This window comes from Perca flavescens, chromosome 24 (genome assembly GCF_004354835.1).
Source record: "Perca flavescens isolate YP-PL-M2 chromosome 24, PFLA_1.0, whole genome shotgun sequence".
Lineage (NCBI taxonomy): Eukaryota > Metazoa > Chordata > Actinopteri > Perciformes > Percidae > Perca > Perca flavescens.
In genome coordinates this window covers 9916887-9932485 of record NC_041354.1, presented here as the reverse complement: position 1 = coordinate 9932485, position 15599 = coordinate 9916887, and the positions used below count along the sequence as shown (strand labels likewise).

The following is a 15599-nucleotide window of genomic DNA, read 5'->3' as shown; positions in this document are numbered from 1 at the left end:
TGTGTGTGTGTGTGTGTGTGTGTGTGTGGGGGGGGGGGACTCCCCCTCTTCAATTATTTACAGGAAGCCCTCATGCATCTGTGACTTCCAGCGACAGGCTGAGAAAGCCCTGCAGAGCAGCACAGATCTCTTGTCTTTCTCCTCCAGATTACTTCCTATCATCCCCTTTTTTCTACAACATTTTTCCTTCTTCCGCTCCATATTTTTTCTCTTCCATCTGAAATCCGTCTTCACCATTTCCTGCTGTCTACAATCCTTTCCTCCTTCCTCTCCATCTTTTTACTCTTCTGTCTACAACCTTTTTCTTCTTTTCTGTGCATCTTTTTCTCTGTCTAAAACCCTTTCATCCTTCCTCTCAATATTTTTGCTCTTTCTTCTCTGGCTTCTTCTTTTTTGTCTACAACTGTTTTTGTCCTTCCTCCCTATCTTTGCCATTTCTGTCTACAACTTCTTTGCCCGTACATCTTTTTCCTCTCGTTGTCCGTGTCCTATTTCTCTATCACCTCCTTTCTTTTGCCTCCCACCCAGGTCTAGCCTTTCTTCTCCCCTCTCCTTCTTTCTTTCAGGATTGGTCCTGACCTCACCTTTATTCCTCTCATCTCTCTCTTTCATTTCGCCCCTTTCATCTCCTCCCCTCCTTTCCTCTCCCATCCCACCCATTTCTATTCCCCCGGCCATCTCTTTTTTCCTCTCTTCTCCTCCTCACTTCACCTCCTTTCCCCTCCTCTCCGGCTCCTGTCATCTCCACCCCGAATAAGAAATGCAGGGGAGGAAAGAGGGATGATGTCAGGGAGAAAAGATGTCAGTGAAAGAGTGTGAACTCTCTCCAAAGAGTCAGCATTGAAATAATTCATATTCTGCTCAAGCAGATCTCCGAGCAGTCGCCCGCTCCTCCTCCCCTCCACTTGCTCTTCACCACCTCTTTCATCCCTCTCTCTAATCATGTCCTCCATATTGTTCTGCATGCCTCTCTTTAATGTCAATGATGTGACAAAGGTTTGACTAATTTAGCTCTTTTTTGGGGGTTTAATTTTCCAGTTTTCAATTACGTTTTATTTTTCTGAATCTTTTGCACTCAATGAGAAGAAGCCTCTGGAATGGCATTTAAGGACATTAAAACATGCTTACTTAATGCGTACGTCTCCATAATCTGGAGACATCCTTTAAAAGTAATTCATATCTTTGTCTTTTTTCATGTCTCTGTCTCTCTGTCTAATGCACCTGTCTCAAATCTTCTGTCGCACAAAACCTAAAAAATGTGACTTTCATATAGTCTTCTGACATGAAAAAAGCTTTTAATGTATCATGCATGCTTCAATTCTTCTTTAAATTTAAGCCTAAAAGTAAGTTACTTATTATATAATTTAGAGCAAGATTTGTCTGTAACTGCTCTTTAGGTGAGTGATCCATTTTGCCTCATTTTGCTCAGTGTGCCGTCCTTCAGACAGACCCGGGTCCCCGGACACGGTGAATGTAATGGTCTGTACACCGACGGGAGTTGTACTAAAATCATCCAGTGGTTTCTCTGAGCAGCATAATTAGATGAGATGACCATATCACGTCAACCGGGCCAATGACCGTTTTATCTCAGCTCAGATAGCTACACTTGGAAAAAAAAATCTTACTTTGCACTAGAGCTGAAACAAGAAAGTTATTCTGCAATAATTTTGGTAATAACTTCTTCGTTTTAGCAAAACAAATTAAAGAAAATCACTGGTTCCAGCCTCTCAAATAGGAATATGTAATGTTTTCTTTGTCTTCTATGATAGTAAACTGAATATCTTTTTTTTTTTTGGACTGTATATTGGATAAAACAAGCTATTCTAAGTGGTCACCTTGGGCTCTGGGAACACTAACAGGTTATAGATCTAATGATTAATCAAGAAAATAAACACCTTACACACTATGCCTACTTTTAAAACTGTTTCTTTTTAAAGCAAAGACAGTTACAAATACATGATTTTCACCTCCACCACCAAGTAAGGTCTTTTAAATGACCAGAGGTTTGTCAAAACAGGCTTCCATTTGTCTCCCACAAATAATTACCACAGCTTAAAACCAAACACTCGGGACCTGGATGAGCAACACATGATTTGCAATTAGGCCTCATCATTTTCCAAAAAAGAAACATTAGGCCCTTTAGCAGGACTGCCCACTATACATAAAAAACAACAGGTGCTGAGCACAACAGACACAGGTAAAAATACTGAAACAAAACATGTCTTGTGGACATCGTCCTTCAGGAATTTCTCATCCTGTACCCATGCTTGGATATTGTACAGTACGTGTCTGTGTCTATTTCTGTGTGTGTGTGTGTGTGTGTGTGTGTGTGCGCGTGCTCACCGATGAGTAGAGGTGACCCTCTCCGTTCATGGCGATGTAGAGGCCAGTCTTGACTGATTGGATGGCCACGACTCTCAGACCCACAGGAATTAAGTTAAACAGAGCTGAGGACAAAAACGGACAAACTGAGTTTACGTCTGTGTGTTTCTGTTCTTGATATACTGTACAGTGCTTTGGCAACTGAAATGTCAGTTGGTCTGTTGCTCAGTTAACCTTAGCCCTCGGCCTCGAGGGGCTTCTCACAGGGCTTTTAACCTCTGAGTGTTGTAGAGGAGGACATTGGCAGAAAATTCAGACCATTAAAGTAATCTATGTAATAACATAAGAAGTCAACAATCAATACCAAATATCCAGTTATTTTCTATTTTCCTGAAGGGGTGGGACTATAATCTATATACAGTGGGGGAAATAAGTATTTGACCCCTTGCTGATTTTGCAGGTTTGCCCACTTACAAAGAATGCAACAATCTACAATTTTATTCATATGTACATTCTAACAGTGAAAGACAGAATCCCAAAGAAAGTTCCAGAAAATCACATCATATGAATTTATTAAAATTGATAACCATCTGATGAGGAAAAACAAGTATTTGACCCCCTGGACAAACAGCAAGTATTCTGGCTCCTACAAGCCAGTTAGTCTTTCTTTAAGACACAGCCCCAATCCGAACCAATTATCTACATCAAATACACCTGCCTCACCTCGTTACCTGTATAAAAGACACCTGTCAACACCCAAACAACTAGCATCCAACATCACCACCATGGGCAAGACCAAAGAGCTTTCTACGGACATCAGGGACAAGATTGTTGATCTGCACAAGGCTGGGATGGGCTACAAGAGAATCGGAAAGCAACTTGGAGAGAAAAGATCAACTGTCGGTGCAGTTATCAGGAAATGGAAGAAGCACCACACCACCGCCAACCTCCTCGGTCTGGGCCGCCACACAAGATCTTGCCTCGTGGGGTGTCCCTGATCATGCGAACGGTGAGGAATCATCCCAAAACCACAAGGGGGAACTGATGAATCAACTGAAGGCAGCTGGGACCACAGTTACAAAAAGAAACGGTTGGTAACACACTACGCCGTCATGGATTGAAATCCTGCAGCGCACGCAAGGTCCCCCTGCTCAAGAAGAAACATGTACAGGCCCGCATGAAGTTCGCCATTCACCACCTGGACGACTCAGAAGAGGCCTGGAAGAAGGTGATGTGGTCAGATGAGACCAAAATAGAACTTTTTGGCCTCAACTCAACTCGTCGTGTTTGGAGGGCAAAGAACACCGAGTACAACCCAAAGAACACCATCCCCACCGTCAAGCATGGTGGTGGCAACATCATGCTTTGGGGGTGCTTTTCAGCCAAGGGGACGGGACAACTCCATCGTATTGAGGGGAGGATGGACGGGGCCATGTATCGTGGAATTCTGGACCGACATCTCCTTCCCTCAGTGAGAGAGCTGAAGATGGGTCGAGGATGGGTGTTTCAGCACGACAACGACCCTAAGCACACCGCCAAAGCAACAAAAGAGTGGCTGAAGAAGAAGCAGCACATCAAGGTTCTGGAGTGGACTAGCCAGTCTCCAGACCTGAATCCGATTAAAAATCTTTGGAGGGAGCTTAAAATTCGAGTTGCCATGCGACAACCTCGGAACCTGAATGATTTGGAGGCTGTCTGCAGGGGAGGAGGGCCAACATCCCTGCCGAAATGTGCACAAACCTTGTCACCAACTATAAAAACCGTTTGACATCTGTGCTGGCCAATAATGGCTTTTCTACAAAATATTAACATGCTGTTTGTCCAGGGGGTCAAATACTTGTTTTTCCTCATCAGATGGTTATCAATTTTAATAAATTCATATGATGTGATTTTCTGGAATTTTCTTTGGGATTCTGTCTTTCACTGTTAGAATGTACATATGATTAAAATTGTAGATTTTTGCATTCTTTGTAAGTGGGCAAACCTGCAAAATCAGCAAGGGGTCAAATACTTATTTCCCCCACTGTACAGTATCTCAGCATATATATCATCACAGTAACCAAGCTTTATATAAACAATATAAATGTTGTTTTTTGAACATTTATTTAAACAAGATCCCTGACAAAGAGTCTCACACAACATGGGTCAGATACAGATAGTATTGACATGAAATTACATACACAAAGTTAGACATACCACTAAGAAAAAATAAGAAGTGAAGAGTTACCTTCCTAATTGAAAGTGACCAGTTAAAATTTTACTCTATTCAGTTTGCTGTATAACAGGTGACCACCTCTCTAAATAAAGGTCCACCCTGAACTGTAGTTTTGCTGTTATATTTTCCATAGTTGACAGCTTTGACTCTTTGGATCCATGGGTCTAATGTGGGTGGGTGGGGTTTAAGCCAGTTTCCTCGTAATCATTTTATGGGCGAAGAACACCAGAGCTAGGAGCATTTACAGTTTGTTTTTTCCCACAGTCCCCTTAGATGTGTGTTCCCTAAAATGATTCTCTGTGGTTCAACCATTATGTCCAACTCCAATATCTCTACATTTACTCCCATGACCTCCTGTCAGAATAGTTTAAATTTGGGAAGTCCCAACAGGTGTGTGACAAATCTTCTATTACTCCACGCCATCTCCAGCAGAGGGGACTAGACCATTTTGTCATAGCCATATATTACAAAGGGTGTTTTGCATACTTCCATGCAAATTCCCTCCAATTTGAACTATTTAGGCATTTATGCCAAGACACCCAGGACTTTTCCCACTCATCATCTGGGATTATGGTATTGGTCTCCAGTTCCCATTTAATTCTCACATCTAATGTATTACAAATAGATTCTGTTGTACAAACATGATATTATTTTACTACAGTGCGTTTGGTTCTCCACCACTTCAATTCAATACTTTTCAAAATTAGATGGCGAAGCTTACATTTTTTCCCATTATTTATGTCATCAGGTAGTGACGTATTTGAAAATACTTGAACAATTCATTAGGCACATTACCATATTGGGCTTGAAGTTGGGAAAAAGCCTTGAGCATCGTACCCTCAAATAACTGATTTACTGTGGTCAGACCTTTCCCCGCCCATGCAACAAAACCCCTGTCCATTTTTGCTGGCAGAAAGTCATTAATGGAAGCTATATTAGTTGCCCTGGACAAAGGTAGTGGCATGTTCCAAACTTTTCTTATCTTTTTCCAGACCCTTAGGGTAAAGATTACCCATTCATTTGGTATTTTTGCCACACTTTTGCCTCCACAAAAGAGAGTATAAATGTGTTTTTAAGTTATTTCATTTTAGTATGTCTTATTTTAGTCGAGTCATGTAGAAGTAGTGTGCCTTTTTTATCCAATTATAATGCCTCAATGGAATGAAAAAAAGAAATAAGACAAACGAAAAACTTAACTCTTGTGTTGACATTGACTTTACTTCCTCATTGATTGGGATCCAAAAGACCAATTTTGTTCTTTTAAAATATACATTTATTTCTTCTGACCTCATTAAAAACCAATATGTAGAAACGTATTGAAGTGATAGCTCCCCTCTTAGCTACAAACTGAGCTTGCACATTTGAAGTAGGTAACAAAATACATAAATGACCATAAAGCATAATTATTACACCAAGTACATATTCCATATTTAATCAGTTATATAGGCTTAACATACATACATACATACATACGTACATGTACATGTTTTCAGTTATTTCACTCTTTTTTGTTAACTACATAATTCCATAGGTGTTCATTCATAGTTTTGATGCCTTCAGTGAGAATCTACAATGTAAATAGTCATGAAAATAAAAAGGAAACGCCTTGAATGAGAAGGTGTGTCCATACTTTTGGCCTGTACTGTATACACACACACACACACACACACACACACACACACACACACACACACACACACACACACACACACACACACACACACACACACACACACACATATATATACATGTATCCCTTTGTCAAAAAGACGGAAATATAACTGTAGAGGGGTGAACATCCTCCATTGCACCTGACACTGTAACATCACCTATGATGGATAAGAATACGAAAATGTTCCTGCATGAGGCCTTGTGTATTATATTTTGACCTTGGTCATTTTTCCACAACATTTTAATATCAGCCTATTCTTGTTTATTTCTATGTCTCGTTCAAAGGCACAGTCATGCTCTCAGCTCCATCGGGTCAGTGTTATTTGAAGAACAGCAGTCAGTGATGGTAAAGGAGTAGACAGCTGATCACACCGTTATAGCCTCAGGCAGGTATTTTAAAGGACAATGCTAGTGTCACGGGTGTATTTGTTCACTTCCTGCAATCCCTTACTGTCTTGTATCTTTTTCAATTTGTTCTATGAGATATTAACTATTTTTCTTTTTTACTAGTATTTTGAAGCCTCGGCTGTCAACCTTTTGGTGACAGTAATAGATTACTTTAACTGACGTTTTTGGAAGTAAAAACAAAATTTTTTGTTTTGCATGGCATTTGAAAGTGTGTGAACAACCCTTTAGAAAGTTAGCAGAAGTTCTTTACACACATCTATCAGAATAGTCCATACATGTAAAAAGTCTGAATTAACATGAAATTAACATAACAAATGAGCAAATACTCCAATCAAATGAAGAAAACCTCTCAGCTTTCAAAAGTCACATTACAAAATGATGGGGGAGCTGCAATAAAAGAAGAATTGATATTTAGCATTAAAGCGTAAAAACACAATAATAAGGTCGAAAATTATTATAATATTTCCATTGTGATATAAGTCAGTATCTAGCTTCTCTCTAATGGGACAAATATTCCGTTGATTATTGGCCATCGTTAGACATTTCAAGGTTGATGAAAATCTTCTGAACGTCTCCCTCTGAGGTCAATTGAAACCACAACTTAACTTGTATGCCTTTTATTATTTCAGAGTTATTGATTAGCCTGCTGACAGCTGGTATAGTTGACTTGTTATGACAGAAACAATGTCAAACTAAATTCCAGGTGAATGCTGCCTCTCTCTCTCTACATTCAGGATGTGAGTGCACATTTTTAGAAAATTAAAATGTAATGTTTCAATGAAAATGTTCCAATAAACGAACACAATTGCCAAGGTAAATGTGTTAAATGTTTACATTTACCAGATGCTGCTTTATTAAATGATGCAGCATACAACAAAGTCAAACTAAATCTCAGGATTAACCCGTGGAGTAAGTTGAGGATGGGTTGCACTAGAATTGTAGTTCATAAAAAACATGTTTTTCTACTTAAACCACAGCATTTAAAACCATTGTACAGTTGTGAGTTTGAAGGCTGAACTGCTGCATTTTCAGTAAACTTGCCCAGCTTTTGAAATATCTGCCTCCTTTCTGTCATCACAATGGAGATGAACAGAATGTTTTTTTGTGCTGCAGTCCATTTTTTCGAAAAAATTCCGAGTTATACTTGATAATCCACAGACCTCACTGTCAACAGTTCATATCTTGAATATTTCTTAAGTTTGTCTAACAATGCCCATATTAGCTTACACAACTAACCCATTATTGTGTTGAAAATATAGTACTCTAAACACACTTGGCTCTATTATCTAATTATAATCTAATTAATCCTTTAACGCCAAGTGGTGTCACTTTTTGAAGCCTGTTGCCCTCTCTGAAATGATGACTGAATTAATGCAAAGAAGTTTTGTGGTGATAGGTTGAATAAAAGACCGTTTATTTTATTGAGCCACTGCAAAACTTTAAGACGCACCACATAAAGACAGTCAATGGCATTTTTTTATACTATGCAAACGGAAATACACACGTAGATATTGTGTAGTTGATGTATTATAAAATCATAAAATAACTAGAAAATGACCTGTTATGAAGGCTGTGAAAATAAATGTGCTATTTGGGACCAACAGCCGTGCTGGTTTTCTTTCTAATCAAGGCCTGACTACACCTGGGATATCAGAGCCCTCTTTAATCAAGGTTACTTAGAAATGGTTTCTAACAACCAACAGTGTTCAGAGTGGAGCAGAAGAAATTTAAATGTGCGTAAGTACACCTGCGAGTAATCATCCTCGATAAATATCACACTTTCTAAACCACCATCACGCTCATGCACAGCCTTCATTAGCATAAAGATATGCACCCAGCTGATTAGAGAAGGTAACAACCTTCCTTTTAAATGCTGCAGGAAATGTCACTGATGTCTCCCCTCTGCTGAACACGGCTCAGCCAAAAACTGACAAATGAAAAATGTAGCTTGGCAACAAGTGTGAGCTGCAGTATATTCTGTTTGATCTACACGCAGAGCTGTGGCAGACATTTAAATAATGGTGATGTAAAGACATTTGCCAAAGAAAAGAAATTCATAGTAAACAAGTGGGACATCGCTGCAACATGCAGACGGCAGAGAGTAACCAGTTTCCAACAATGTGGAAAGGACACTTTGGACCAGTGAGTCGCCCGCTGTAGTGTTTACTGATTAGCATTTGATTTTCTCTCAGCCTAGCACATCAGAATATAGCAACGGCTACATTAATCAGTAAGCCATCCATCTGCAGCTTCTCCCTGAGGGCAGTGTTGGGTGCAGAGGTCTAATAAACTAGGCCTTAAAAAACTAAATTCTCTGAGCAGCCACTTGTCACTTTCAGTCTACCAGTTGGTGTGCTCTCTGAAATTTCCTTATAAATGAAGGAACTTGACCCTACTTTAACATTTTAATTATCTCTATAATAACTAGGATTCATTAAATGTTTCCTGCTGGTATCTTCTTCTCACAGAGAAAAAAAAGGTATCTCTCAACTTTCATCAAATCAGATGACATCTCTAAATAACTATTTGCCCTTGAAAGAGACTTACTTACTTTTATTTTTTTTTTTTGCTATGATGAAACTCTTTCCTTTGCATGTACTTGTTGCACTGCACTACATTATTGAATTGGAAAGAAAAATCACAATGCAACTCTTACACACATCTACCAACTCTACCAACAATCTATTCTCTGCCAAGATTTCCCCAAATGTACTGTAATATATTGGTACACCTGATTGTGGTGTGTGTGTGTGTGTGTGTGTGTGTGTGTGTGTGTGTGTGTGTGTGTGTGTGTGTGTGTGTGTGTGTGTGTGTGCTTACAGGAGTTGGTGCTGTCGTCTTTGGTCCCGTCCATACTTCCATCCTGGCCCATCTGGAGATAGAAGCCCTGCCTGCAGAACAACCTGGTCACTATGCCCTTCAGCTGTGGTTCTACACAACACAGACACAGACAAAGACATAGGAAAGAATAGGTGAGAAGAATGGGTCGTCAAATAAGTACAGCCCTTCAGAACAAGCAAAAGAATAAAATGAGGTAAAATTTGTATCTACAAATTCATCCCCACAAATCAATTTCCGCACAAATCCTGGAGGGCACGTTTGAGATACACTACAGTTTGCCATTAAAGAACAATGTGACTGCATGTGACCCTATGCATCCTGAGGGATTTCATGTGCAGAGACTAGTCAGGCACATCCAATCCATTGCAGGATTTTTGGACTAATCTTTCCTTTGTGGTCATCGTTCCATTTCAATAACGCTGATAAATTATTTCTGAACCTTTGATGGTGTCTGGCAGCTTCGTAATGGCTTAGTATCTCCCATATTCTGTTTACTAGTTATCTATTGAGCGATACATTGGTTTGTAGGTACGATTCCCTTTATCAAAACTCAAGATAACTGTGGATCTCTAATGGTTTCTCCTCATCTGAAGCACATCATCTATAATGTCTTAAGGCAGATAACTATATTGTATTAAAAATACTTGTTATTGCCACAAAGTCTTAAATCAACAATGGTAGTAGTAGTAGTAGTTTACATAATTACAGATTTAATATAGCAAACACAAGAAAATCACTTTTGTTCCCATGCTAATTTTCTAATTATCAGTCATCTTGCTTTAATTAAACAGCAGTCACTTTTGCCTCTCACAGTTTGATTCTTGCATCTCACCATCAAATACAAAACGACTGAAGTAAAAAGAAAATGATTAAAACTACAACTGACAAAGAGGATGGGAAGGAGCTGAGGGACAAAGACCGACTGAGTCACTAGATAAAGATGGAGAGTGAGAGACTGATAGGAAGGATAGAAGGATAGAAAGAAAATGACTGAAGATCTGGATGGTTGTGCAGGTACAGACAGACATTTGTTCCATTTTATCATCATTACTTCCATTACCCCTTCTGCAGATTAGCACCTTTTTTCAACAAAAACACACTCACGTTGGTAGGTCCTTGGTTGGTGACACGAATTATTTGATATGGCCGCTCACACACACTTACATGTGATGTGACCACACCCCTCTATATAACATCAGTGACTTCACCTTTGTCGGCGCAGCTAAAGCAGTGTGGGATTCCCCTTTGAACATATGTGTGTGAGTGTGAATTAATAAAAGGTATACCCTAAATGCACAGGGAACAGAAAAAAGCAAAGAGTGACCCAGATTTTTTAGTGTGCGTGAGAGAGAAAGAGAGAGGCAGGGGTGTTTTCCATCTTTGTGAAGGATCCATCTTGTGCAGCAGGGGAGAAGGAGGGAAGAGGAGCTGTGAAGCTTGCAACCAGCACTTGAACTGACAAAACTCCCAGCACACTACTTACTGTAGCATGTTTTGTGGTGCAGCCAATAATAAATCTCAGTTAGATTAGAAGGACGGCTATTACGTATAATAGCAAAGGATCTACCACCAGGAGGAGCGTAGTTACACACACATCACATTGGGGCGCAAGGCTATTGGAAATCAGAACATGACATTATGTAAATTAAGATATATTTGGGATATTTTTAAGATAAACTTGATGGATTTTACGCGTTCTTGTCTATACTCCTACTCTTTAGGATTGATGTATTGTGATAGTATTCATTATCAACCTATTGAATTGTTAATTTTTTTTTTTTTTCCCTGGGCAGGATGGATGGTTTTTCATTCTTTCTGACACATAAATATTAAAATACTAATTGATAATGAAAATATTTGATAGTTGCAGCCCTGTACACAAAACAACAAGTCCTCAAAACCATACAATGACTTAGGTTGTTAATTCCTACAGCCCAGTCTGTATTTTCATGCATTAAGTAAATATAATTCCATCTGACAGCTGTGGTATTTCTTTCTGCTTTATGATTCAAAGTTTACCTGACCAGCATCTGTCTGTCAGAGCACAACAGAAGTCAGCACACACTGCCCACTGCAAAGAAACTGAAATCAGTCACATTTCAATCTCTCCATCCTTGTTTGTGTGACGCAGGACCAGAGGAAGCCTCTGGAAATGTAATTTATTGTCTCTTATCTTTTTCCAAAACGTGTCATATCCTTTATATTTCATCTATGACGTGTTAATCTATAAAACATGTATCTTAAATGGTACTGAAATAGATGCAGTGGCACAGAGGAGAGTGTACCTTCCAGCCCGGCTTTGCATTTATAAATCTGTCTTCCTGTTGGCTCATACCTGTCTGATATAGATATATTACAGCAGGCGCATTTTAGTGGCAGCATGTAATATCAGAGTACCTTTTTCCTGGCTGGTGTTGTGACTCAGCTGATGGGAATTTTCAAGTCCACGCATTTATTTTTCAAACAAGGTTTGTAGAAAAACATTTATATTTCTCAAAGTGAGATACGGAGAATAAAAGTTTTGGTTATTATGTCCATATGACTATGGACAATAAACCAAATGTATCCAATTACCAATATTATGGATCTTGTATCAACCTAGATTTACTCAAATTTGTAAATAGTTTGTTTTAGAGTTAAAGTGAGAATAACTAAAACAACCAATCACAACTAACCAGAGGTTTAATCAATCAACTCAGTCTAATCCAGTATATTTAACTGGTCATCCTGCAATTGATTAGACAAACACATGAAAGGATATATTTATCTTATGTGATATCATTTATCCAGGTATCGATTTTTAATCACGACGACGTCCAGCCCTATTATGAGTACAATTACAGAATCAGACAGTGTTATTGTTGGTGTTTGCATAACTCCCTGCTGTGACGGATGAAAAATCAATAATTCTCAACAGGGGACTGTCCTGCTGCATCCAATTAGCATCAACTCATCATCTACGTACTGTATGTCTTTATCCATCCATCTAACATCCACTTATCCAATTCATATTCCAACCTGACACGCCCAACCGTTGGCCCTCAAGCAAGTGATATTCCTACCTTTCCCAGTATCTCCACATCCTGTCTGTTACTAGGGAAATTCCCATTCTCGTGTTGTCACGGCAACGGCATGAGATTCCAGACTGTTCCAATAAAAGGGTATTCCCCCATTCACACAGACACACACAGTGCACACATATACAGTGTGCACACACACACACACACACACAAAACACACACACACACACACACACACACACACACACACACACACACACACACACACAGTTATATTTTCATCAAAATGTGATCTGATTCAATCAGTCAGCCCGTCAGGCGGCCACGCTGATTTGACATGTCATATTGTCTGTTAATTCGCCCCAGTCTGAGTCTAAATACAGCATTTAACACAGTATAAAATACCAACATGGGTGTCTCATACAAGCAATGCATTAAAAGACCTTTCTCTTTCTTTCACATACACCATCTCACTAAACAACAGCACTCAAGTGAAGAATTCACAAGTAGCAACTGAATGCAACAATTTCATCCTCATTTACATCAGAGTGATTTGTGATTAGTTTAACACTTAAGGTGCTGACACACCAAGCAGACAGCAAAGTGGCTACGAAGGCTGACTGTGACGTTGTCTCATGTGCCCTTAGGTCGCCTGTGTCCTGGCCAAAAAGTTGCACTTGAACACACCTAAACGAGTACAGTCGACGGCCAACCAGCACGTACGTTCTGCACCTGTGCCTTAAGGAATAACTTTCCGTGCCAGCAGGCAGCGGTAATGTATTTGTCATTCAAAAAGGGAAACCGGATATATAAACAGTTGCAATGATACATCCAACAAAACAGCGTTTGCCCGAATCAGCAGCGGCAGCACAGAGCCTACAGTTCCTCTGCTTGGCTCTGGGCCGAGTCGACAGCAGACACCAGGAGATGGCTAACCAGACTGTCCATCTCCCAGACTCGGCAAACAAGTCTCCCTGTGGTAGGGAGGCGGAGGGACCGAGCAGACCGCTGCGGATGGCTGGCTAGTTAGCTAGCTTGCTAATTCCATCCAACAATGCCTTCATGCTACACTTGTTACAGAAAATGAGCCGAATAAAGTTGTCACTCATCTTGTGTGTGAATGAAACATTAGGTTGTCAGTTTTATTGATTTTGTGGCTGGCCCGCTGCATAGTTAGGTAGCTTGCTTGCTAGGGGGCTCAGTTCTCAGAGCTTGTTAAAAAGGAACATTCAAAACATATTTTTTTGCCAGTTTTGACAGCTCTGTGTGTATTTGATTGATCAGATGAGTTAAGGATGAGGTGAAGATGAAAAATGAGAAGAGCCTTCTGTGTGTGTCCTCTCAACAGTCATTTGTTAGCTTTCCTCACTACCCTTTTTCTTGTCGTGCACTAATTCGCTTAAGCTGAATAGGCAATCAGATGGATTCCTCTTACCGACATCCCCAAAGCTCATCTGTTGAATCAAAAAAGAGGGTTCAATGTTGAGGAGTAGCAACGGTGTGGAACACACTGCAAAACTATGGCGACGGACGCTCACAGTCGTCCCAACTTGGACCGATGGCCGACCATCTCCTTGGTGTGTCAGCACCCTAAAGGTGCATGTTAAAATTTCATGTTAAAATACAGATAGACCTTTCAGATCTTGTTCAGACACAGTAAATGTGCATCAACTCCAATATGGCAGAAATTTGTTTTTAATTTACTAAAAAATAAAAAAATAAAAGTCCTTAAGCTGAATGTGTCCCAGTCCCAATGATTATATTCAGATTTTATACACGTCTGCACCACATATCATCGTTGAGGCTTTTCCAGCGTTGACAGGAATACAATTTTGAGGGAAACACTGATGTCAACTATCGATTATCTATAGCTGCTTATTATTATGCATTGACTGAAAGGCGACGGAACACCCTGTACAGATAGCCAGTCCATCAGGAGAACATACAGACAACAGAGGTGACAGTGTTAACTACAGAGCTACATACTGAGCTACTGTATGTATTTTATTAAGCCCAAGTTCCACTGGAGTATCCAGGTGAAAAAAGCACAACTGGTTCCTTTCAATGTGAGGAGCAGCAACTTGACTTTTATGTCCTCCCGCATAACTGAACTCCTCATCTCAGCAGTGAATCCTTATTTTTGGCATATCCATATTCTCATCCTCTCGGTCACTACGCAGAGTTCATGACCATGGGTGAGGGCGCAACACAACAACAACAAACAGCTGTGTGGTTCAGCTCCCTTTTCAGCCGCAGCGCCTAACCAGCACTTAATCTCAAGCTCCTCGTTAGCGTCACGTGAAGATACGACGCAGAGATACTTCACCACCACAACCTTCCTGGAACTGAAACATAATTGTGGTTTAGGGGTTTGTGAGCTTCAATTAGCTCAGAGAAAAGTTGTTTTTCCACTTTCCTATGAAAATGACAGTCTAAACTTGCATGCATGAAGAAAACATCCTTCCAACTGACAGCTGTGATATTTCTTGCTGCTTCATGATTCAAAGTTTACCTGCCCAGCATCCGTCTGTCAGAGCACAACAGAAGTCAGCACACACTGCTCACTGCAGACAGACTGAAATCAGTCACATTTCAATCTCTTCGTCCTTGTTTTTGTGAAGCACGGCCTGAGAAAGTTGCTGGAAATTTAATTTATAGTTTGTTATCTTTGTCTAGAATGTGTCATGTTCTTTATATTTCATCTATGACGTGTTAATTTGTAAAACATAATGTCAGATGTTACTGAATTAGACCTGGAGGCTCAGAGGAGATTGTACTTTGCAGCCCAGGTTTGTATTTATAACTATATTTATAACTGTCTTTCTTTTGGCTTATATAACCCTGTAAAATATGGATATATTAAAGGTGCATTTCAGTGGCAGCATGTAACACCAGAATACCTTCCCTGGCTGGTGTTGTGACTTAGCCAATGAGAATATTTTGAGGCTGCAGGATTTATTTTTTGATTGAAGCTACCAAAAACCAATATTTTCTGGTGTGTTTCATTCACTTTGGCGGGGAACTCCTGTCCACCATGACATAATCAAATGCTCCACTTAAAGTCAGACTGATGAAGTAGTTTTAGGTGTAGTAGCAGCTCTTAAATGAGGCTGATTTCGCAG

The 15599-nt window shown here is 39.9% G+C and overlaps 1 protein-coding gene across 9 annotated transcripts in view; it reads right to left on the bottom strand.

Moving 5' to 3' along the window:
* Positions 1-15599, bottom strand: part of LOC114550758 (fibroblast growth factor 14) — a 95588-nt gene that overhangs the window by 15995 nt on the left and 63994 nt on the right. For 8 of the 9 annotated variants that reach the window (XM_028571561.1, XM_028571560.1, XM_028571565.1 and 5 more), the window contains 2 exons: positions 9437-9547; positions 2344-2447 (listed from right to left, as the gene is read on the bottom strand). In XM_028571561.1, the coding sequence (XP_028427362.1) occupies positions 2344-2447; positions 9437-9488 (156 nt within the window). In that variant the 5' untranslated portion in view covers positions 9489-9547. Of the gene's footprint in view, positions 1-2343; positions 2448-9436; positions 9548-12422; positions 12489-15599 lie in introns of those variants that run through there. The other variant, XM_028571559.1, reaches the window with a different exon arrangement.